At 42.8% G+C, this 21,856-nt stretch overlaps 1 protein-coding gene across 2 annotated transcripts; it reads right to left on the bottom strand.

Annotated features, from left to right (window-relative positions):
• Positions 1–434: 434 nt before the first annotated feature.
• On the bottom strand, positions 435–4,148 carry LOC128784068 (translation initiation factor IF-2-like). 2 transcript variants are annotated; one of them, XM_053935335.1, is made up of 4 exons: positions 3,984–4,148; positions 2,966–3,149; positions 2,685–2,730; positions 435–2,402 (listed from the first exon to the last, which is right to left on the bottom strand). In XM_053935335.1, exons 3-4 carry the CDS (start codon positions 2,685–2,687, stop codon positions 1,650–1,652), a joined length of 756 nt encoding a protein of 251 aa, XP_053791310.1. In that variant the 5' UTR covers positions 2,688–2,730; positions 2,966–3,149; positions 3,984–4,148; the 3' UTR covers positions 435–1,649. The 2 variants fall into 2 exon arrangements, 1 of the variants encoding a protein (XP_053791310.1); XR_008429351.1 differs by lacking the exons at positions 2,966–3,149; positions 3,984–4,148 and having other exon boundaries at positions 435–1,009; positions 1,202–2,402; positions 2,685–2,884.
• Between the last annotated feature and the right edge of the window lie 17,708 nt (positions 4,149–21,856).

Raw genomic sequence — 21,856 nt, 5'->3', positions numbered from 1 at the left:
ACCTTAAATTACCCCGAGCAGGGTCTCAAATGACCTAAAGTAACCCCTGGAAAAACAAAAAAATTCTCAGATGACCTCAAGTAACCCCTGTGACCTCAAATGGCACCTATGACCTGAAGTAACCCCAAATTTGACCTCAAATGGCCCCTATGGCCTGTAGTAACCCTGATCAGGGCCTCAAATGACCTCAAGTAAACTGTACTTGAAAATAATCCAGAATGTCTGGCCCAGCAGCCCTTGGTGCTGGCATGACTTCATTCAGGCCATGGCAACCCATGGTCAGTCCCCATTCCCCACTGGAATTAGGCACTGGCCATATAGGGCTGTTAGAGGGTGAACAAGCTTTGCTGACCACAGACCCAGTTCCCAAATCATCTCATGGAGGGAATCACGGAGAGAAATTGAGACAAGCCTTATTTAGGTTTTTATTTTGTTTTAATTAAGGGAAAAAAAAAAGACACTTTGCCCTTGTTGAGATGTTCTACAGCAAATTTATATTATGATGAAGAATTGCTGCTGGTGCACTGTTGCTGTGGTGACTGGTTCCTGTTGTTCTTCAACTCTCAGCAGTCCAACACAGGGGGCTCATCTGAGAGACCAGGCAGGGTATTCAGTTGTCTGTCTTCTGTCTCTACAGCAGCAATCCCAAAAGCCCAATGATGTCCCTTTGGGTCTTTGAAATACCCATTTCTGTCATGGTCTATGCTGAGGATGCAGGAGGCTCTCTTATCCAGGCCAGCAACTCCCAGATAAATTCACCTCAGCTGCTGAGATCCTGCTGTCACCCCAGAAATACAAATGGGTTCTGCTCCCACATACCTTGGTGGCATCAGGGTACATTGGTGTCCACCAAAGCTGTGCCTTTGTGGGTCAGATGTGCCAGAACATGGGATCCACACAGTCCAACAGATCCTACTGTCCCTTTCCTCCACCTGGCTAGAGGCAGGGCCCCTCTAATCTTGGTCCAGGTACACATTGGTCTCCTCCTGTAAACATGTTCCTGAGGTCCCTTCAAGAGAATCAGAAAAATATTGTCATTCCTATACCAACCGGAGTTCTGTCCACGAGAGACCAGAGCACTGCTGACTCTAGATGAGCTCCTTCTGGTAGATGTTCCTCTTTTCTGTTCAGGTACCCAGGACTGCTAAGGAAGAGAGGAGTTTTCCATCCCATGTTCCTGAAAGAAAAAAACAGAGGTTACCTTGTAGAGTGTATCCTCTCTCCCTGGCAGGGGAACATCTGCTCCTAAAGGCAGAGACTGGCTGGTTCTGGTGAGAAGTGGTAAATCCCTTCCTGAAGCTCCTGTCTCACTTTCTGGTGGCCTTCTTCAATCAAGCTCCAGACGTGCTCAGGCAGCTTTGTTTCCATGGACAAGACATGGGTGTATAACAGGGCAGTGACAGTGTTCTTGTAAATTCTTAACCTGCTGACCAGTGCTCCCACCTTGTCCTCTCCTTCCCTCCACTGCAGCATCTCCAGCTAACGGGAGGATCTCTCTGGTCTGAGGCGTGCAAATCTCAACCACATCTGCGACGTGCACTGTACAGCCTTGGGGCTCTTAGGGAAAAATGATCTCCTTGTTCCACTGTGCTCCATTTGCCCTGGTGCACCTGGGGGGTCTTCTTTACAAAGGCATCCATCCTTCACACTCACCAGCAGTCACCACCAGAGGCTGAGAGGTTCCTGGGTTCTCCTGGTGCCCTGGGCATAGACCACATCCCAGCACAGGGATCCCAGCTGCCTGGCCTCACTCCTGTCCACAGGGGTGTCACTGGCTCTGGTGTCCCAGAGGCGGAGCAGCCAGGCCAGGATGGACTCGTTGCTCTGGGGGGCGAGCTCCCTCCACAGGTCTGGGGACACAGAGAGAGTGATGACCCCTGGCTCTGGCTCTTCTGCTGGGTGTGAGGGTCCAGCCAGCTCCTCATCAGTGACTCTGTGGATGGATTTGCTCTTGGATTTCTTCTTCTGAACAGGGGCAGCTGCTGCTGGCTCGGGCTGTCCTGGCTCGGTGACGGTCTGTGTGGAAGCACTGACTGCCCTTTGGGTTCCTCTTCCCTCTGTGGCACGCTGTGCAGACGTGGTGCCTGTTTCCCTGCTTTTGGTTTCTCTTCCCTCTGGGGCAAGCTGTGCACATGTGGTGCCTGTTGCTGTGTTTTGGGTTCCTTTTCCCTCTGTGGCAGGCTGTGCAGACTTGGTGCCTGTTTCCCTGCTTTTGGTTTCTCTTCCCTCTGAGGCAGGCTGTGCAGATGTGGTGCCTGTTGCTGTGTTTTGGGTTCCTTTTCCCTCTGAGGCAGGCTGTGCAGACGTGGTGCCTGTTGACTGTCTCCTCTCCTCTTCCTTGAGAAGATGTTGTGCCACACCGGGTCATGTTGCGTTCCCAAGCAAGGTGTACACGATGCAGGCTGTACAGAGAAGACAAAGCAGAACTAACAAGATTATGCCATCTTCGACATCCAGAAAGAACTCAATGCTTTCAAAAACTGCTGTGTCAGGTCTGAAAGGCTGGAAGAAACCATTCCCTACTCTTAACCCCAGTGGTTGGGTGTGATTGCTGAGGAGGATGCAAATGTAACAGCCCAGACTACAACAAACAAACAAAACTGAATGTATATTATGAATGATGTTCACTGCCTCAGAGGTTATCATGTAATAGACATAATAAACCAATAAAGCAATTTTCATACCATTCCCTGGTCTCAACAGGAGCATTACAGCAGGCAGGTAGTTCCCCTGTGCAGAAAAATATAGAGAGCAAGGTATAAGACCCATGTAAGCATGTTGATCATCGTGGTGAATAGGTGTTCTTTTGTAATACAAAATTGTAATTCTGACTTCTCTCAGGACTGGCCCCACATTGGGTGCCAAAATATATACTAGTCTGAAAATAAACCAGTGGGAGATTCTAAGTCAGAACTACAATTTAATAGGGAAATTAAAGTAAATGCAATAATACAGAAACACTGACAGAGTCAGGATACAGCCTGGCACCCTGGGGGTCAGAGTGGTGGCAGCAGTCCTATTGAATGGTGGCTGCAGTCCTCCTGGAGTGACAAATGTGGTTCTGTTGAAGGATCTGTGATCCTGTGGAAGGGTCTGGTCTCCTTCTGAAGGTCCAGTGGTGGTTATGTAACTCTTGTCCCCTGGGAATCCTGTAGAAAAAGCTGCTCTGGTTATATCCAGGTAGGTGTTTGGCTCCTCCCCCTGGGCGGAGCAGCTCACAATGGGATGATGGAATTTATGAGGCATGCAGTGAGACTTGATAGTCCATTAACAGATAGAGATAGCCTCCCAGGGACTGCAGTGACCTCAAGAAACCCCAAATGACCTCAAGAAACCCCTATCAGAGCTTCCAATGACCTCAATAAACCCCAAATGACCCCAAGAAACCGCTGTGACCTCAGGCAGCCCCTGGGGTTCTGCACCCTCAGTTCCCAGGGAGGAGCAGCCTGCAGCAGCCCAGGTACCAGAACCAGAACCAGGTCCCAGAACCAGGCTGGCAGGGGCAAGGAGGCAAAGCAGACTCTCCCACAGCTTCCATCCCTGCCTATTCCCTCCATGCATCTTCCCAAGGAGCTGGCTCCTCAGCAGCAGGATCTGAGCAAGCCAGAGGACTCACCAGGCTCATGGTAGCCCTTCAGTTTTACCACACACAGTCAGTACAGAACCTTAAACTGGGTTAAAAAACCCAAAAGTGATGAATATTGTTCCACAGAGAAAAAGTGTAAAACAACTCAGTGGACACAACACTGTTCATGTCTCGTTCTTCCTGGCCTCTCCCAGCCCTGCACCACGTGTTTGAAGGGAATGGGCAGAGGCAGGATGGATATAACACCCAGAGTGCTCGTTCCCATCCACACACATTCACCAGTAGTGCTGGAACCAAATGCACCTGCTCATCCTGCCCACTTAGCAAAGGAACAGCTGAACAATTGTTCCCCCTTTGGCATAAAATTCACACCAGACAGAGAAGTTCCCATGCTTACCAGGAAACACTTCTTGGTCCAGCAAGGGCTCCAGTGTGGTGAGCCCGGGTACAATAGCAGATCCTGACACCCTTAACAATCCATTTCTAATGTTCTTTCTTACAAATGGCACATCGACTCCTTCCCAGGCAGTGTCCTGGTGGCTGCCCCCTTCCCTTTCATCCTGGGGCTCCCTGCAGTTTTTCCAGTTGGGTACTGTAAAAACTGTGCCATTATCCTTGCCTGCACCATTGCCTCTTTCTCATTCCTTCTTCCACATCATTCATATACCCGAGATCCCTTTCCAACCAGTTCCTGGAAGACTCAGCCACCTCTCCACCCCTTGCATGTGGGCTCTCACCCTCCCACAGCCACCAAACTCTGTAAAATCACTCAACTCCCCAGTGACCCAAACAAAATCCCTTCGTGTATCAGGCCAGGCTTTGGTGACACATCCTCGCCAAAGGTGGTCCCTGTGCCACACACCACAGTCTGTCCCTGTGCCACACACTGCACACCACAGCCTGTCCCTGTGCCACACACCACAGCCTGTCCCTGTGTCACACACCACAGCCTGTCCCTGTGCCACACACTGCACACCACAGCCTGTCCCTGTGTCACACACCACAGCCTGTCCCTGTGCCACACACTGCACACCACAGCCTGTCCCTGTGCCACACAGGGCACACCACAGCCTGTCCCTGTGCCACACACTGCACACCACAGCCTGTCCCTGTGCCACACACTGCACACCACAGCCTGTCCCTGTGCCTCACATGGCACACCACAGCCTGTCCCTGTGCCTCACAGGGCACACCACAGCCTGTCCCTGTGCCACACACTGCACACCACAGCCTGTCCCTGTGCCTCACACTGCACACCACAGCCTGTCCCTATGCCATACACCACAGCCTGTCCCTGTGCCACACAGGGCACACCACAGCCTGTCCCTGTGCCTCACACTGCACACCAAGGCCTGTCCCTGTGCCATACAAGGACACAAATGGGTTCTGCTCCCACATACCTTGGTGGCATCAGGGTACATTGGTGTCCACCAAAGCTGTGCCTTTGTGGGTCAGATGTGCCAGAACATGGGATCCACACAGTCCAACAGATCCTACTGTCCCTTTCCTCCACCTGGCTAGAGACAGGACCTTCTAATCCTGGTCCAGGGACAGGGCACACCACAGCCTGTCCCTGTGCCACACAGGGCACACCACAGCCTGTCCCTGTGCCATACACTGCACACCAAGGCCTGTCCCTGTGCCCCACACTGCACACCTGTCCCTGTGCCCCACACCACAGCCCGTCCCTGTATCTCCCACCCCACACCAAATCCAGTTCCCGTCCAGCCGCAGTGCCCAGAGCCCCCCACACACCCAATCCAGCCCCACCCAGCCCCGGGCCGCCCTGCCAGCGCCACAAGCTCTGCGCAGCACCACATCACCAGGTCCCTCCACCGTGGTACCAAAATGTCCCAGGGATTGCCGGGGCTGTAGGATCGATACCTCCCTGCTTTCCCTCTCCTGGAAGCCGGCGGTACAAACGACTTGCAGCTGGCCTCTATATTAGCCTGCAGGTTTTGAAGGCAGAGGACTTCCCAGTCCTCGCTGCTCTTTCCGTACCACACCGCCTCCCGCTGCTGTTTGCCTGAGCCATGTTTCTCCACATTCCCCTTGGACAAATCCTTCCCCACACCATCCCCTTGCTGCCCGCTCTGGGCGTGGGCTGCCGCGGCATTTTCTCTTATCTCTCCCCCTCGGTACCCACCGGCTGAGACACCGGGGAGGCACAGCCTTCCCCAGCCGCCTACCTTGAATAATTCCCCCTAGAACCTACTATTTTACCCCAAAGTTCAGAAGTTCAGGTTTGTGCAGACCCACTTCTCTGTTTCAGGAGCCAAGCTGTCTGAGCTCTGCAGCAAACCTGCTGCTTGGAGATAGTAGAGACATTAAGACCCATTTCAAAGATGTTAGCTCCCATATCTTCACCCATCAAATAATTTTTAAAGACATCACCTTTCCTCTCATCAGCAATCAGCTCCTGGAGTTTTACTGCGGAACCACTTATTTATTTGTGAGCTTATTACAGTGTGAGTGGGCTGGAAAGTTAAATGGCAACCAGTCCTTCAACCAAATACATTAATCTGCATAGCATGAGTCTCCTCATCCTTTTGTTTTTATTTATTTATTATTATTATTATTATTATTTTGTGTTTAATGCTTCTCCAGCCCCCCAAGTGCGGAGTTGAGGCAGCGCAGGAGCCTGTTCTGCGTGTCTCTAAAGAATACATTAGAGCTGCCCCGCACAAAAGGGGGCACCCCCCGGGACAGCAGCCCCGTTAATTACCCCGCTGCTTTCCCTGCCATTCATCCCCGGCGTGTGAGGAAGACAAGGAGGCAATGACAGATGGGCGAGCACAAAAGCTGTGAAAAGTCAGCGATGCTCAGAGCTTTTGCAAGCGCGATAATGACCTGGAGATGATCTGATTTTTGTAAAGAGAGGCTTGTTCTGCAATTGTCATCACCACAGTCTCACGTCAGAAAAGGCTGGCTTTTTAAATTTATGCATCTCCTCTGCCTTTCTTGAGTTCTGCCAGTCACTTTTCCCATACTTCTAAACAACGCAGAGTACAAACACTAATTCTAATTCCCAGTGTGTCCAACAATCAGAGCAGGATGAGTTGCGAACAAGTTTTAGTCTAGATTTTTTTCTGGTGACTGTATGAAATTTAATTCCTATTTCTTCTTCTGTAAAACAGGAAAGATTTATATTTGCAGATTATTTTTAAATGAATGGTGATGTACAGGTTGGCAGTAGAAATAACATTTGTTTATCATGAAAGTTGAAGTTTTTTTGTACTTTGATGTTTTGCCTTTCATTGCGAATGCCATGATTTTGTATGCTTAGAAAGCTCTCAAAAAGCCCATCCTTTTTTCATGCAAATTTATTTAATACATCTGAGTCAGTGAAGAATATATTTAAGAAAGCTTTTACTCTTCCAGTTTAATTATTTTTGGTCTGAAAAAAAATTTTAAATTACTATTAGCTTGCATCTTGTGTTCATTTTATTTGAAAGCAAACAAGATTTAAACAAATTATGTAAACCAAATAACCAGTTCAAGTAACTGAATAAGCCACCAACAACCCTCTTAACATCTGCTGCCAATTTTAGTTGTTTATTTAGCAGTTGAGATGAACATGGAGGAAATATTTGGTCTAAGGAGTTACCTGTGGTTTGACTTAGATACAGTCTCTACTGCATTTCAGGTTGAGCTCCTTTTCTTTATCCCAGACACATTAGACCAGGGTCTTAAAATTTTCCTACTGGGGTCCACATTAATTTTGTGCTGTTTTACTTCCCAGCTTAATACCTGTAATTTCACTCAAAGACTAAAAAATTCATCTGAAGCTGAAAAATACCTTAGAAACCATGTTAGGCTTTCATTTTCTTCTATCATCTTGATTTATGGATACTGAATAGAGTTCAGAATATGAAATACTCATATCAATGCAGTAGTAGTGAGAAAAATAAGTAAAAAGGGGAAAAAAAAAACTATACCTGTGTTCTGACACAAAGATTTGCAGGTTTTGAGTTATATCAATAAATTACCTTCCCTGAATAATTTAAGCCTTATCTCCCAACATATTGCAGTTAGTGTGGATGTTTAATTTTATGTAAAGTGAACACAGCAACCTTTTCTTCTGCTCTAGGAGGGATTTTTCATGGCACTGTCAGCATTAGAGCAGTGGAGATCACAGAAGCCCAGAGTGGGCCAGGTTGGAAGGGACCACAGGGGGTCATCTGCTCCAGCAGGGCCATCCCAGAGCACATGGCACAGGATTATGTCCAGAAAGTTCTGGAATATCTCCAGTGAAGGAGAATCTTCACCTCCCTAGACAACTTGTCCCAATGCTCAGTCACTGCACAGCTAAGTCTTTCCTCATATTCAGGTGGAACCTCCTGCTCATCAGTTTCTGCCTTTTCCTCTTGTCCTTGCTTGGCTCCTGACACCCTCCTGATACCCTCCCCTCTGATCCTGGTGGACATTGAAGTCCCCCTCTCAGTCACCTTGATGTCCTGAGCTCTGAGCACAACTTCCAGTCCTAGCTGCTTGCATCATCCCACCAGGATGTATGTTCTATACATCAGGGAATAATCCAACACACTGCGTGTAAAAGTACGCAGTCTTGGCCACTTTCTCTGGCCTTAGGGTTATGCTGTCATTTCATACAGAAGGTTGGAAATGGTATTTAGCAGTCAAAGCTTCCAAAAATCATTAAAATTTAATTTGCTTTTGGGGAGGGAGGCGTAAAGCACAGGAGATTATGTTCAGTTTATGAGCCCTGACCTTTCCTGCTTAGCCATTTCTCCAGTTTAATTTTGGTTCATGAAGTGCATATTTCATATGGCTCTGGTTATTATTACCTACTTCTTATTTTATTATTACTTGAATGTATATGGGAGGCTATCATTTCCTTTATTGCTGTGGGAGACAGCATCCTGCATCAGGCAGGAAGTGCATGGGGGAAACAGTTAAATGTTCTCCGTGCTGAGACTGCAGCCAGCTTCAGGAGAGGGAGCTGAACAGATGCTCTGCACCTCCAGACGTGTTCCTGCCATCAGTGCTGAGAGGACATCAAGGTTTTTAATAGCAAAATGTCTGGGCTCCCTCAAGCCCTGCTGATTTCCCAACCATCTGAGCGGATGTTCAGACCAGTCACTTAAAGACTCTATTGCAGCTGAGTGATGTTTCCCTTTTTCCGAGTGCTTTTGTAGCTGCTCAGTAATGATCATCATGGGTCACTGTTTATTATCCCAGCTTCACAGCAATGTTGTTTTTCACAGCCCCCCACATGACTGTTTTCATTCCATTCTCTCTATCCTTTTTGGCTTTGAACTCTTCTTAATCCCGGACAGAGAAAAAGCGCCAAACAATCAAAAAATGCAATGTCCCCAGCCAAAATAATGTGCCTGGTTAGTAGTCAGATCCCTAAAACTGAGTAGAAAGATGTGGTCCTATCTCTTAATGCATCCAATTTCTTCCAAACTCTCTCCCCAGCTGCCCCTAAGCAGAACTGAGCAAGCAGACAAAGATAAACCATCCGATTAAAGGGACTTTAAGCTGTGAAGTCCTTGTACCTGCACCCATGGTCAAATCTCCCAAGACAAAAAGAGCCAGAGAGGGCTCAAGACTAATGAGCAGGTCTAAAACATGCAGCTGGAAGAACACTGAGTAAATGTATCATGGTGTTTAATAAAATGTAGATGGTGGCACGGCTGCTCTGTTCATTGTGTAGTGTGTGTATGTGCAGGAAGGTCTCCTTTAAGCAGAAAAGGAGAGGGGAAGAGTATCAGAACCAGCAGTGCTTGCAAAAAAATCTGTTCTTTAGCCAACAGGCTTCCATCTCACCATTTAGCATTTCCCAGCAAATTAATGATGGGGGAAAGGTGAAAGGAACTCAGTAAATAAGTCTGAAATCAACTCTCGCAGTGCCTCGTGGAGCTGCAGGCAGGTGATTAAAGGCCTCCTTTCATCAATATTTGATTTACACTGGGGGTTCTTCATTTTAAGTAATTTCTCCCTGTGTCTTGACAGGTGGGTTGGCTGCACAGCAGCCATCAGCACACAACCCTTCAGTGCTGGAATTGTGATTGGCAAACTGCAAACCTGCACACGGATTTGTGCTGGGTTTGACCACCTGCACTCACAACAGAACACACAAAGCTCTTCAAAGAAGCAGCACCTATAGAGGTGCAGATATTTGGAGATACAACAGGATAAAGTGCACCAAAATCCCTTGGAAAGCACTCTTCTTTGGGAACTGCTGTTATGATGTTGTAAGATCAGCCAAAACCCATCTTTAGTAAATTTCTGTGTGCCTCAGCTAGCCAAGGATGGTAAGAGTACAGAGCTTACATAGCTTGGTTGAAAGGATTTTTATCAGGAATAAGCACATCAGACAAATAGTTGGTGCCCTGTGAGCTCTGCAGCTTCTTGGATCCGAATTTATTTTTCTTAAAATCTCCCTGTTTCAAATGTGTCAGGAATTCATTCTCCCTCAGAAAAATAATTAAATGTAAAATTGAGGTGGTTTATAATTCATAAGCAAATGTCTGAATTGGGAGCTGACAGTTGAAAATTTGTAAGGAGCTAGAAGGTTTTGCTTTTCTAATCTAGTTTAGTAAATTCCATGTCACATTATTACAATGTTTGTGGGCATTTTATTGACATCTAGCTGCCGTGCAGGGCTTGTGATGATGAAGCTTGAAGCAGCAGTGGCTTATTAACAGGAGCTCTTTTGGAGAACCTCAGAAATTGAGGAGCTACACAGGACTTCTTTAAATTAGCCACTGATCACCATTTATTTGTGAGAATGTTACAGGTGAACCCTAAGGAGGATTTTTCCCCACTGCTTTTGTCTGAGGCTGTCTTGGAGTAGGAGGAGAGCATGAACTTGTTTAATTCACTCAGTGATGTTTGGTTTGAACTGAGAGACTCCGTGAGGGGCACGGGACAGAGAACAAAGCATTCCTCTTCCCATGACTCTGAGAATGTGCTGCTTCCCTCTGCAGCCAAGTTCAACTTCAGCACAGATGTCCTCTGTAAATATAACCAAGTGTCCTTCTGCCTCTTACTCCCTGAGCATCTATGTCAGCTGTGCTCACCAGTTCTGATGTAGAAATCTCTTTGTTTAAGCAAGCAGTGGGAACAAATGTCTAGGAAGTTAGCAGAGTCCCCATCAGTGAAATTCTGCAGGTAAGTTCAAACAAACTTCTGTGAGGAATGGCACAGCTCAGTCTGATTATGCAGATTTCTCTGATTTCACGGAAAGGATTCTTTCCACGATGCAACTGAGCAAGCAGGCAGTGTCAAAACTGGTGATTGCCATAAGCATCAGGGGGTAAACAACCCAGATATCTGGGATTTAAAATTGCCCTTAACTCTATTAACTGCAGTAGCATTGACAAAGCAGTGCAACACTTCTAAAAGCAAGCAAACAAACAAAACCTGGAAATTGTCTTCATTTAAGCTGAATTTTTAACATTGCTTTCCAAAGTTGTTCTCATGGTCCACTGCCAGTGTGCTGTGCAGCCTCAGAGACTGGGTCAATGAAGGGGCACATTGTGCATCTTCAAAAGAGATCAATTGCAATCCCCTGAAGACTGGGCTGCATTACCATTACACAGGATCACTAATCAGCAGCAACTTGCTATCCTGCATTGGACATGTGTTACTTATCTCCCTGCATTAGCCCCTCTTTCAAAAATCCCACCAATCTCCAGCTACCTATGGGTAGGATTGAATCAGATTATATTTTTACCCTGCTGAACCTGGGGTAAAGCGTGACTCTGACACTGGGGGATGCTGGAGTCTGAAAAAAGCAGGAATTTCTCTCTTTTTTTTCTCATTTTGCAAGGGAAATAGAAGTGGTGAGAATTAAACTAACTTTCATTAGATGCAGAAATTTGAGTGATAAAATTTATCCACATTCAAGGTGTTCTTCATATTAACATTAGGCAACATTTTCAGGAAGCTGACAACTGTAACTACTGTGTACTTCTGTGACTTTTAGTTTAGTTATTAGATGCCCACTTGTGGTGACATTTTGCTACGTGCTTGCTAAATGTATTTACATTCAGCCATTTCTTTTTTAAACAAGAGGAGAGAAAAATGGGAGGAGTACAAAACACATCGACCTTTCAAGATCGCTGGGATTAAAATACAAACTTTATTAATCACATGATTTGTTGCAGTCACCACAGGGACAACTGCACTTCCAGCTCACCCTGGCATTCTCTGGAATAAATAACCTCCAGAATCCACCACCCCTCAGCTGACTCACACTCTGTTCCCACCACGCACAGGCTGGGCTTCCCTGTGATTTATCACTGCTGCCTTAGCAGCCCTGGGCTCATTGTCTCTAGCCCTAGAAACAATATTCATTATAACTATCTGCTAAATTACCTCCATGAAGTAAAACACGGATGTAGAAGGGAACCACAAAGAAGCAGATACAATTCCAACCAAGGAATGATCTGTATCCTTGCCAGCTTCCTTCCCCCTCTGGTTTGCCACTTCTTTTTCATTTCTCCTTGTCTCTTGTCCCTGTGGTTTGCCTTCTTGGTCAGGCTGCAAAAACTGCTGCCTGTGTCCACCTGGAGAGCCCACGAGGTTGAACCCACCCCCTTCCCACGGCCTCACCTCCCCACCTCCCCTCTGAGACAGCTTTTAATTAATCTAGGGAGCCTTTCCATCCCTGAGCTACCACTCTGAAAAAACAGGGAAACCCTGGAAGCAAGTTCCCCTGACAGCAGCATGGAAACAAGATCCCCTGCACTACCAGACCACATATTCATAAAATAGTTACACAGCAATGCTGCACTGAACCATAGATCAATAATGTTTCTCATAGCAGACTCCTTGATCAAAAGAATAAATGGTTGCAGGTACGGCACTGATTCAAAATTCTATTTTCATCTGTGTACTTGGATACGTGTATTGTATTCTACAGTGGATAAATGCAGTGTTGAACTGCTGGGACCAGCAGAAATATTGTTTGTCTGTCATGATGATGATACCAGCAGATATTAAGTGGTTAGCAGTATGCAAAGTCCATAAGCACTAATCTGTCATCTTGCAGCAAATGGGGCCTCAATACCATATGTAAAGATTGTATCATAATAATTTCCTCAGTTTTCCCAGGTGTATGAGTGATTTTAATACCACTTGTTCTAAAAGTTAGGGGATTTGCTAATAAAAAGTAATCTTTATGAATTTATTCATAAGTCAGATATGGCACAGAAATTTAAGTTCTGTAAGAAAAATGTGTTTCTAGAAAGAGATAATAATGAATAAAAGAAATGCACAGTTATATGATTTTTTTAGTGAGGAAGGTGTGTTTGAAAGTCAAAAGCTTGCTCCTGCAAGTTGGAAGTTGGTGTCAATTCTCTTCCTACCTCCATTGCCCTTAGGCTGTTGAAAGTCTTATCCTGCTTAAAGTAGATGACTTTGAGAAAAGGTTTGGTCAGCCTCCTTAAGAGCCAGTTGATCTTCTGGGCTGAAGTTTATGAGTTAAGGAATGGATGTAGTGATCTCTTTTAGACAAAGTCAAGGTGTTCTGTCTTGGGTAGAGTGTATTTTTCCTTTTAAATTTTTATTTTAAGTATAGAATCAGTTTTTGAACTCAGGCTGTAAGATAACTTTGATAAAGTAAATGTTCTGGGTTTTTTTTCATCCTGCCCTAGTAGCCACTGTTCATTGCACAGAGAACTTTCTGCAGTGCACAGCTGGGAATTGTGTCCTGTTTCTTGATCCTGTCCCACTTTGCTCTGTCTTGTTGAAATGAGGGGTTTGTCTTTTGTTACTACATATGGAAAATAAGAATTCAAATTGATTTTCAATTAGAATGGGACCAGGGAAGCTATAAATACATTAATGTCCACCAATTAATTTTCACAAACATGTTCCAATATCCCACATAGCACAGGCTCACAGCTGCACTGCTGTTTCCATGGTGGTTAAAAAACGAGGCTGTGCTGTACCTGATGTGGTCAGAGCAGGTTTGGTGTGCAGTGTCTGCACAAATGGAAGGCCCAAAGCAGCCATAAAACAGGTTTAAAGCTCGGTAACATCTGAACACTGCTTCCTGCCTCTAGTTCTCATTTTTATATTTGGCATGAGCTGCCGTGACCTCTGCTGCTGTCCTTTAACGGGATAACTTTACAGCAGTGAGGCTGATTTGGCCTCAGATGTCTCAAACTTCTACTGAATTCCACTTGCACCATATGTGCCTGTAATTGTGCATGTTGATTTAGTGCTGTGGGCTCTAATCCCACTCTCTCCACCTTCCCATCCCAAAAGAGCTCACAGAGTTCACTTGCACTACTTAATTAAAGACTTTATTACACATAGCTGGCTGTAACCAGGGTTGTTAGAGCCTCTCTCCCTTCCCCCTCACCATGATTTTTCTACCAGTAGATGTCCATAAGTTTCTGTTGCAAGTGCCTAGAATAATTAATCCTAGCTTGAGCATTCCAGACTGAAGAAATGTATATCTTAAAATCAGATCTGTAGCTTTAGAGACCTGTAGACTTATCATAGTAGCAAGTCACTTGGAAAATCAGTCATATTTTAATGGGCTTAGTACACAGAAGTGTCTCTTTCCATGGAAAAATTATTAGGGATCTGCAAGTTTTATAACTTGAAAGCCCCTGAATTAAAGGCAGGTTCTGGAAGAAGAGTACAAAGAAATATTTTGTTCCTCCGTTCTTCTGTTTGAGATGATGATGGATCTCTCCTTCCCCACTTAATTCCTACATTTCTGTAAAAATAGACCCTGACTCTAAAAATTTCATTTTAAAACAAATAATTTTGTAAGGGGAAAAAAAAATCATTACTCATATTCATATTTAACTTGTTTGAGGTGCACACAAATATTCCCTTTTCTTGTAGTGAAGAGGAAAAATGTTACTTCTACATTTGGTATTCTGGCACCTTCAAAACACACTCATCAGAACTAATATCTGTATAATTACCAGTTGCATTTAAGCTCCAGAAAAGTCTTGTCACTACAAATTCTGCAATACAAAATTTATAGTATTTATTACTCACTTTGTCAAGGAATGGTTGGAGCCCAGCTTTCCATACCAAACAAAATGAACCAGATGCCTGTAAAAACTCTGTTTATTTCTTTGTTCTTTCACTATTTATTGCTCGTTGCCTCTTTTGCTGTTTTAACCATCAATCCATTTCTGAACTTTCACTGTCATAGGAGCATCATTAATGCTGAGACATAATAACCAGTGGGTTTTTTTTCCCTGAAACAAAAAAAGAAATGCTGTTCAGTCTACAAGATGCAGCTTTGTATTCATCCTTTGCCATAAATAAAAAGAAAAAAAAAAACAACAAAATATTTTAAACAGTGGCTGTGCTGAATCTTTTAGTTGTATACATGTTCAGTTGTTGACATACTTTTGAGGCACATCATCAATTATGGCTTTCTGTGTTAAAAAGGTGGGATAGTGACATATTTTCTGTAGGTAAACACCTTCCATAGATTAATAGGTGAGTCTATAGAGAAAAGGCATCTACTGGTTTATAAAAGAAAGGGTTAAACATGGAGAAATTTGGTTTATTCTCTAATGCTACATGTGGTCTCTGAAAATCAAAGCAGGAAGCATCATGGAGCTTGGAAAATGATGAAACCACAAGTCATTTTTAACTAATTCCTCTATGCCCTGTCACTGAATTTTACAAGATACAGCAGAAAAAAACCCACCATGTGGTTTCATTTAAACATCTGCTGGCTCTCCTAGGGGAACCCCATGAAGCAAATGAGTGCAAAGAGGACAGGATTTGGAGTCTTGCTTGGTACTGATGTATCCCATGTTCCTTTCTGTGCTGGAACCCAAAATCAAGTAGTTCAGGGGGATCCACAGAGGCTGCAAGGAAATGGAAATGTAATTCCATGCCAATGAAAATATGGAGAAAGAATTGGTGTTCTCTTCACTTTCTTGCCCCTACAGTTACCTCTGGCTGTTGTCAAGACCTAGATCTAGGTTAAAAGGTATCCTGGAGGTCTTGGCTAATACTTTTTTTTTTTTTTCCTCCATTAAATTAAAATATCTGCCTTGCCACATTTCTGTTTCATATCTCTGTGATGAAAATATGAACTTGTTCAGAGCACTTATCACATAGATAAGCAGGTAATTTATATCAAGATCATGACAGCTTCTGAAGGTGTTTGTGTACAGAGCCTTTTGCAGGGGGGTCCTCATTTCTGGGTGGGCCTTTGTGTGTGGTAATGATTTTGAAAGCTGCAGCACAACTCTGAATTAGGTTTTTTTGTTTGTTTGTTTGTTTGGTTTTTTTTTTTGTTTTGTTTTTTTTTTTTTGTGGTATATGTCCATTTTTGTTTGACTGGCTTTTGAAGTAATCAGGATTTGAGTCTTTTTTTCAGTTACTTGTCCAGCATTTTGCTAGTATAAACCTTGAGTAAATAAGATCATGAACCTTCTAAATTTCTGAGGAAAAAAGTTGGCAAGCAGGCAACATTTTAACAGTCATTTGTGAATAAAAATAGACCTGAGATAGATTATGAATTAGAAATTGCTATTTTCCATAATATACATAATCCTATTACTTTTTATGCTATTAAATTACCTTGCAGAATTATGGCACGGGCATCCAGCTATGCTGCTGAGGAAAAACACTTGTTTCCTTTTTAAAAATTACTGATTCAAAGATACTGAAAAGATCACTGAAGTTAGTTAAAAAATCTGAAACAAGAATTTAGGCAGTTGGTCCCCTTCTAGAAGAATTGTTTCAGTTGTGTCTATAGGACTATGGTACAGACATTTCCAAGTATGTTCAGTCCTAAAGTCTTACAATATTAATTTAGAAATAATGCAATTTCTTTCATCAGCAACATTTGTAAGATTTTTGCAGTGAAATATTTTCTAAGGGAAATATTTACCTAAACTTCATTTGTTACTTTGAAGCTTTAGTGATTCAAGTCTTTTCTTTACTCTTAAAACAGCACAAAATATGAATAAGGTCGTCAATATGAATAGTTCTGAATGTAACAAACAGGACTTCCAGAACAGCAAAAGCCACTTGCAGCCTTCCCTGTCATAAATGAGCAGGAACAAATGTTGCTCAGGTCCAGTTTAAGTGATGCAGGACTCATGCACTCTGAGCACCCTCTAACAGCAAGGATTAAACTCTGGTACAGCAAGGATTAAACTGTGGTACAGCAAGTCTGTCAGGGCAAAAAAGGATGGAGCAGACCCTGACAAATGCATGCCCTGCTTCATTTCCAATAATTCCAGAGGCTGATGAATTCTATTGCCAAGGGATTTCGCTATGTAAATCTCCCTGCCTAAAGCTTTGCTGAATTTTATAAGAACAGAGCGTTGTCTTTGTGTTGCTAAACACAATAGTTAGTGGGTCCTGTGACCTCACTCTCCAGGGATTGGGTCTTTAAAAAAAAAAAAAAAAAAAAAACCCACACCACGAGGAAGAAAAGCTCCACAAATGCACTGTGGAGCATAAACGACGCCCTAGAGATCCCCATAACCAACCTAGGAGTTGACAATAAACATTTGCAAATGCAAGAGGAATTTTGTCAGGGCGTGAATAGCTGCTGGCTGGCTGTGGGGATGAAAGGAGCAGGGTGCTGGAGGTGACAGTTCAGCAGCCACACGCTGTCCTACAGGAGAGTGCCTGGCCCTTAATAGAGTAGTCAGGGGACAGCAAGAGCTGAGGGCTTAAAGGAGTTAATGCACCAAAAGGGTGAGGTCACCCAGGCACGCTGTGGGGTGATTTCTAAAGCAAGATGCAGAATGAATCACCAATTTGTGCAGCTCTTCCTCTCAGCCTCATAGCTGGAGCTTGGTCACTCCTGAGAAAATATCCTGGTTTTGGTGTGAATTAATCTCCCTGTGGCTCCTCAATCTTCTGCCTCATCTTCTGGGTTTCCCTTTCCTGACAGCAGCAAGTCCAAGTCTCGGTGGCTGCAGAGACCAAATCTTGAAAGCTGAAGCCGAGCCTTTAAATTTGAAAGCTGAAGGCGGCTTACTCTGTAAAAATGCAGAAAAAATGTCAAAAAAAATGCAACTACTATAAGCTAAAATTTCAGCTATTTCTTGGTTAACTTTGAAAAACTTGTATTGCTTTGCAGAATAATTAAAGCTTGCCTGTCTTATTTCTTTTTGTTTGTTTGTTTGTTGTTTTCTCTTTTCACCTTTTTCCCTACATGTCTTTCCAGCTAGATCCATGTGGGAGGTTGGCAGAGCTGGTGAACTCTGCGACAGGAGAAGGGAAAGTCCTAGACAGAGGTAGAAGGAGATGCTGCTGGAGAATCTCTTTGCAGACAATTTTTAACTCACAGTTTGAGAAGTATCTGCTTCTATTAACTCCCGTCTCAGATCTTAGAAATGCTGATTTTAAAAGGCTGGAAAACAGCACTTTTTTCCCTGCAGTTTAGGACAGAAGAAGTAGTGACCTAAACTCCTTCCCAGCCCTTTGCTTTCAAATCAATATTAGGTTAAATACAAGTCAAATTACTCATAAATAGCACACATTTGTATAAAACAAATGTACATTTTCTGAAAGTGTTGCAAAATCTAATGGATTTGTTTTTTTTTTTCTTTTTTTGCTCTTAAAAGTCTGTCATTGTCCCAATAGAAGTAGAAGAAAGAGAATTTTCAGTCTAGAAGGTTGTCTCCCAAATGAAAAGAGATGAAAAATTGCTTTACAATTTTGTTTCTGTAAAGAATGATAAAAGCAGCAGCTCAGATGTTCCATCAAAAAAATAATAAAAAGTCTTATCAAAAAAATCCCTAAACCAAAACCAAACCCTTTTGTTTGTTTTCATGTCTTTGAAATTTTTTTTCTCATAAAAAAAAAATAAAGGAATATTGTGTAAGATGGTTTATGTGGTAATTTCAAAAAAGCTGAAGAGAGCTTTTTGAATTCATAGGGACATTCAACTCATCCTGGGTCTCCTCAGTTCATTTTTTTTCCTGAAGTTTAAGCCCTTTTTTTCTGAAATCTTCAGCTAAATGCATAGAACTGATTTACCTTGTATTTTTATCCCCATTTATAGCAATGTTTGCTGAAGAGGCATTAGTATTTATCATGACAGGTTCAGTTATCAGAGTAAATATCTGCTGGGTGCCTCATTCTGGTTTTGACTTGATTTATGATGTTGTGGAAACACTAATATTAGTCTTTTAAAGATTAAAACAATGCTTAGACAGAATGGACAGTAATCACTTTTGAAAAGGTTGAATACTGTGATTTATAGGATTCCTTGAATATAAAGATTTAATCTTTGAATGTTTTTATCCAGATGCCATGTCTTATAAATGGTCAAAATTAAGTTGACAATATTAGCATATGACTGGCATTGCAAAGAAGTTAAATATAATACATATAGAGATACATTAAGCTGTCCTGAACATTAATATATTATAGGAACAGGTTTATTCTTCACAGCACCTCTTTAATTTTATTCATCAAAGGTACTGTACACTGAGTCCTTCTTTTCCTTATGAATTTAGCATTGATGAGTCTTGCCAGATTAACACAAAAATAGCTTCTCACTGCCCATTCTGCATAAGTCCTGCATAATTTATTGCAGAAGAAACCAATATGGCCATATATACATTTATCAATGCAATTTTTTCTACAGGTTTTATGAGCCAATGTGTGTAATTCAGCACTTTTCAGTGCTGGAATTAAGGCTTTTATCTATATAGTTCACTGAAATTTTTCTTGAGAGGGCCCACACCTAACCCAGGAAGTCCTTCTGAAAATGGACAATAAATTGGTGCCTGAAGTTATTGTGGTAACTAATCTGTGGTTGATGTCCCACAATGATGTGCCAACCCCTGCAGTTGTCATGGTGCCTTTATGGGACAGACGAATTTGGCCAGATCCTTTTGGCTGCTCATAACCTGAACAAAGCCAAAAAGGTTCATGGTTCAGTACAGCTCTGCTCCCACAGTTGTGGCTTTCCAGGCTGGTGATTATGAACTGGGATTGAAGCTTTTTTAGTAGCCTGATAAAACTCTATCAGAAGCTAACAATTTTCAGTCTTGCATTTGTAATGGCCTTAACTTCACTCTTTGATTCGACAACTACTGTTCAAACTGGCATTTTGTGAAGAGTTTCTCCGTGGTGTGAAGGGCTTAATCTGTTATCCCTGTCCCATTCCTGTATTAGTTACTTGCTAGTCCTGGAACAGTTATTTCTACTATTAATTATCAGTATCACAATGGTATCTAAAGACCCTGGTGAGGACTGAGCCTGTGCTGCACTAAATGCAGTGCAAATGCAAGCGAGGTCTCTAGCCTTGCCCTGGAGATAATAGCTCTAATTTATTTTTGTATCTGAGATGTTATCACCCCGTTATCTGAACAAATGTTTATCTCTCGGCACCTCTGTGAAGGGTGGGATATAATCCCCAAGTCAGAGATAAGGAACTGAAAGATTGTGACTTGTCCAAGGTCAAATGGAAAAAAAAAATCTGTGGCAGAGCTAAGAGAATGTAAATGTCTGATCCTGGCTCTCGTGTGAAGTGCATGGCTTCTCTCTGGTTTCAATAAGAAATAGATTATCTCATATTGGCTTTAAATTAGGAAATCTTTAAATTGCAGAGCAGCGAATAAAGTGACCTGGGCATTTGTCTATTACAATTAGCTACTAATTTCTACTTTGCATGGATGCCTGAATCCTTTCCCTTGTCTTGACAGCTACTTTCCTTCCCACCACATTTTTAGCTGGTTTCAATCAGTGTAACTCCACCCATCTCAGGATCTTCCCTTAGAGGTTCACTTTTCTTAGCCCTCAGAAACCCCCCAAAGTTTACCAAATCCACTCACCTTGTATTGTGACTCACTGTACCTCCAGTGTCTCGCTTTTATTATATGTATGTGGGCCAGATATTCTTGGAAGAATTCAACATTGTTAATTTGCTTGAGATTTTTTTTGTTTTGTTTTGTTTTGTTTTTTTTTTTTTGGTTGGTTTTTTTTTTTCTTTACTACAGAATGTCTGTTTTCATTAGACATAAAGCAGAGACCTTGTTTTTGTTTTTTAATTGAACTGCTCTTGTGTCACTATTTTTTTATCCTCCTGTTTTGACTACCATGAAAAATTTTTAAAAAACCATGCAGCGGTCCAGGGAATACTTTTCAACTGAGTTTTTTTAAGCAGTAGTAAGGCTTGATGAGCACAGAGTGATGGCACACACACAGCAATGTAGGGCACACTGTGTCATTAGCAGATTTTTATTCTCAAAATAAGAATTTCCATTGAAAGCCATGAGTTTGCACTGAAGAGAAGCACGAAGGTGCCCATGGACATATTGAGAGCAAAGGTGTAGAAAACTCTGCCTTTGAGGCAGTGAAGTGTGGGAGGCAGGGAGGGAGGTTAAAGGCTCAAAGAGCAGGATGCTATTCCTGCTGCTGTGCCTGACCTGGCCTATGACATTAGAAAAGTCACTTCTCTTTGCTCCTGTTCAGCTTTGATGTGTTCTATGTTCAGCTGCAACTTTTGGGCAACATAACCCACATTCATACCATGATAAATTTCTTGATCATCCTCTAGGCAATTACACAGGAAGTCCACCAGACTGAAGCACACAGACACAAAAAAAACCAAAAAACAAATCAGTTTTCAATTTAACAGCAAATAAACCCAGCAAATTCTGGCTCACTTTTGGTAGAAACAACCTTTGCTACAGACTGTAGAGAAAGGATCATACTGTGGAGAGACTGATTTCTTTTATCATTTCAAGAATATGTTTCCAAATTATTTTGGCTTATATTTGTCTCTAGGGACAGGCATGCTTGGATCAGCATTGTTCTTACCTTGTCTTTTCTTAACATCTGCCCCCTAAATAACATTTCCAATATATGGATATATATTTTATGGGATTAACTTTAACTCAGGACTATTGAACTTTCCTGCAGATGATTATGTTCTACTGTTTTGGGTTTTTCCTGCAAAATACTACATTCTCTCTGTAAATCATAACATTTATGCTGTGGAAAAATTTTAGGTATTTTTTAGCAGAATACTTAATATATTAATCAGAATCCAAGTGGTAGTTTGAGGAAACAGGATTATGTCAAAGTAAGAACTGAACATGTGTAATTTTATGTTATTTGCCTCAACTGCTAATGTATCCAAGCTACCCATCTCCTCTGGAACTTCTCCTCTTTAGCTGTGTTGCAGTCAGTAGTAATTTTATTAGTTTTTCTATTTTTTTATTATTTTTTCCACTTCTACCATAAATACAGCAGTCATCTTTTCCAGCACTCATTTGCTCTTTGCCTCACAGCCATTAGAAAGCTCCTGTAAGCAACAGGCAGGGCAGAGTT

The sequence above is a fragment of the Vidua chalybeata genome, chromosome 2 (assembly GCF_026979565.1).
Source record: "Vidua chalybeata isolate OUT-0048 chromosome 2, bVidCha1 merged haplotype, whole genome shotgun sequence".
In the NCBI taxonomy this organism is placed as follows: Eukaryota; Metazoa; Chordata; class Aves; order Passeriformes; family Viduidae; genus Vidua; species Vidua chalybeata.
Note: the sequence above shows the minus strand (reverse complement) of the source record. Positions and strands in the feature narration are given on the sequence as shown.